Below are 2,226 nucleotides of genomic sequence, written 5' to 3' on the forward strand. Positions count from 1 at the left end.
ACACAGAAGCTGCATTAGAAGGGGCATTTAGATGCATTTACACACTGTTTAATGCAGGACATGCATGCATTTAACATACAATTACAAATGCATAAATAATGTTTTGATATTTTAAACATAAAACGTTAAATACTGATATTTGAAATTATAAAAAAAAAAAATGAAAAGATACTTTAAATGTGAAATTAAAACCGCCAGTAGGTGGCAGCAAGTCACTGTTAATAAGTGAGTCATTGCGATTGAACCGAATCATTTAAACGGGTGATTCATTCAGGAACGAAACACTGTCATGGTGCTCAGAGACGCAAAACAGTGCTGTGGCTGTGTTTGGAATTATTTTTGTTGGCGAAGTTGAGCAAAAACAGGCAATAAGCTATCTAAAACGTAAGTCTATTAATTAAATTCTTGCTTATTGAACTGTTGTAAAAACCATTTGTAATCATGCTGATTTTTGGAGAGAAAAAACGGCACTCTTCTGTGATATTGATTAACTATATAAAATTATGTAAATATATACATTTTCTGCTCCCATATCTTGAATTTTGTGATCATTCTAAATGCATTTTAATAGACTGAAGCATGCAGTGAAAGAACGCACTTTCTATGCGCACTCTCACTAGTCTAACCTAATAGGATAATATGCTGTAATAGGATTAGTCCAACGAATCGTTCGGTTTGTAATGCTAAATGCATTTTAATAGACTAAATCATGCAGTGAAAGAACGCACTCTAAATGCGCACTCGCATTAATCTAACCTACTAGAATAATATGCTGTAAAAGGATTAGTCCAACGAATCGTTCGGTTTGTAATGCGTACCGAACGGTTCAATACGAAAACGTGTATCGTTGCACCCCTAATATATATATTAATATATATATATTTGCATAGTTAGAATATTCCCTTTATCAGCATTTCCTCTCAGCAACACAACAAAAGCTGAGCTGTCCTCACCGGCTACACAATATAACAAACATAACATTACCTGTGTAGTCTGATTATTGAATGACTCTTATGAACAGGTTCTTTTTAGTGAATCAAAAACATTAAGCGCAACCAATAACTCGATTCCCAAAACGAATGAATCCTTTAGATAGATCAAAAAAGATGAGTTACTGATTTGGATCAGTCTAAAACACTGTCCTTTTTTTATTATTAACGTTTAAAAGTTGATGTTAAAATATACTGTGATATGTGAAAATGACATGAGTTTTTTGAATCAGAAAATCTGTATTGATACCCAGCAAGAGTAAACAATAAGTGTTTTCTGCACAGTAAAATAAACAATAACCAATAATGTTTTGATTTTAGCACAGAATTGACCAATCAGCATCCAGGACCAGAACATTCTGTTTCATAATTTCCATTATTAACTGCTGGCCATGTTTGAAATTTGTCCACTCCTTGTCCTTTAGGTCTGCAGTGAGCGTTTTCAGTATAAGTACCAACTGCGCTCTCACATGAGCATCCACATCGGACACAAGCAGTTTATGTGTCAGTGGTGTGGGAAAGACTTCAATATGAAACAGTATTTTGATGAACACATGAAGACACACACAGGTGAGATGCTTGTACACACGTATAGCACTTCGAAATACTTTATACAGTCAGTCCAAGAGGTCTGCTGGTTCTTTTTAGGAGAGAAACCATATATTTGTGAGATCTGTGGGAAGAGCTTCACGAGTCGTCCCAATATGAAGCGGCACCGGCGTACGCACACGGGAGAGAAGCCTTACCCCTGTGAATCGTGCGGCCAGCGGTTCCGCTTCTCCAACATGCTGAAAGCTCACCGAGAGAAGTGTTCCCAGGTCAGGAACCCTCCCCTGCTGGACTCCTCCGCTATAACCAATCAAACACAAGCTGCTGCAAACCAAGAACTGCCGGTCGGGATGGAAACACTGAGGGATATTAGCCCACATCTGCATGGCGTGGTCACTTTTGCATCATCTATGCTCCACTCAGTGGAAGGGGGTCCGTCACATTCTCAGCTGCGTTCCCTTACGCCGCTCTACTCCGCTGGAAGGACAGACTCCAGGAACCTGTAACTACTGCTCTGTATTATACTATTGTTTTTTTTGTGATGCAGAGATACTTTTTATGTAGCAAAGAGTCTGAGATATCATGTTAGTCTTATTTGGTTTTCACGTCATATTCTCAATTATCCCTTCCGTTCCCATATCAAATGAGTCCTCCATGCTATGATAAACCTAGTTAGGCAAAAAGTAAT

At 38.0% G+C, this 2,226-nt stretch overlaps 1 protein-coding gene across 1 annotated transcript in view; it reads left to right on the forward strand.

Annotated features, from left to right (window-relative positions):
* Positions 1-2,226, forward strand: part of LOC107722502 (zinc finger and BTB domain-containing protein 47-like) — an 18,497-nt gene extending 16,271 nt beyond the window's left edge. The window contains exons 6-7 of the mRNA XM_016530867.1: positions 1,415-1,559; positions 1,638-2,226. Coding sequence (XP_016386353.1) covers positions 1,415-1,559; positions 1,638-2,044 — 552 coding nt within the window. The 3' untranslated portion in view covers positions 2,045-2,226. The remainder of the gene's footprint in view (positions 1-1,414; positions 1,560-1,637) is intronic.

This window comes from Sinocyclocheilus rhinocerous, unplaced genomic scaffold, assembly GCF_001515625.1.
Source record: "Sinocyclocheilus rhinocerous isolate Xijiao unplaced genomic scaffold, SAMN03320098_v1.1 scaffold541, whole genome shotgun sequence".
Lineage (NCBI taxonomy): Eukaryota > Metazoa > Chordata > Actinopteri > Cypriniformes > Cyprinidae > Sinocyclocheilus > Sinocyclocheilus rhinocerous.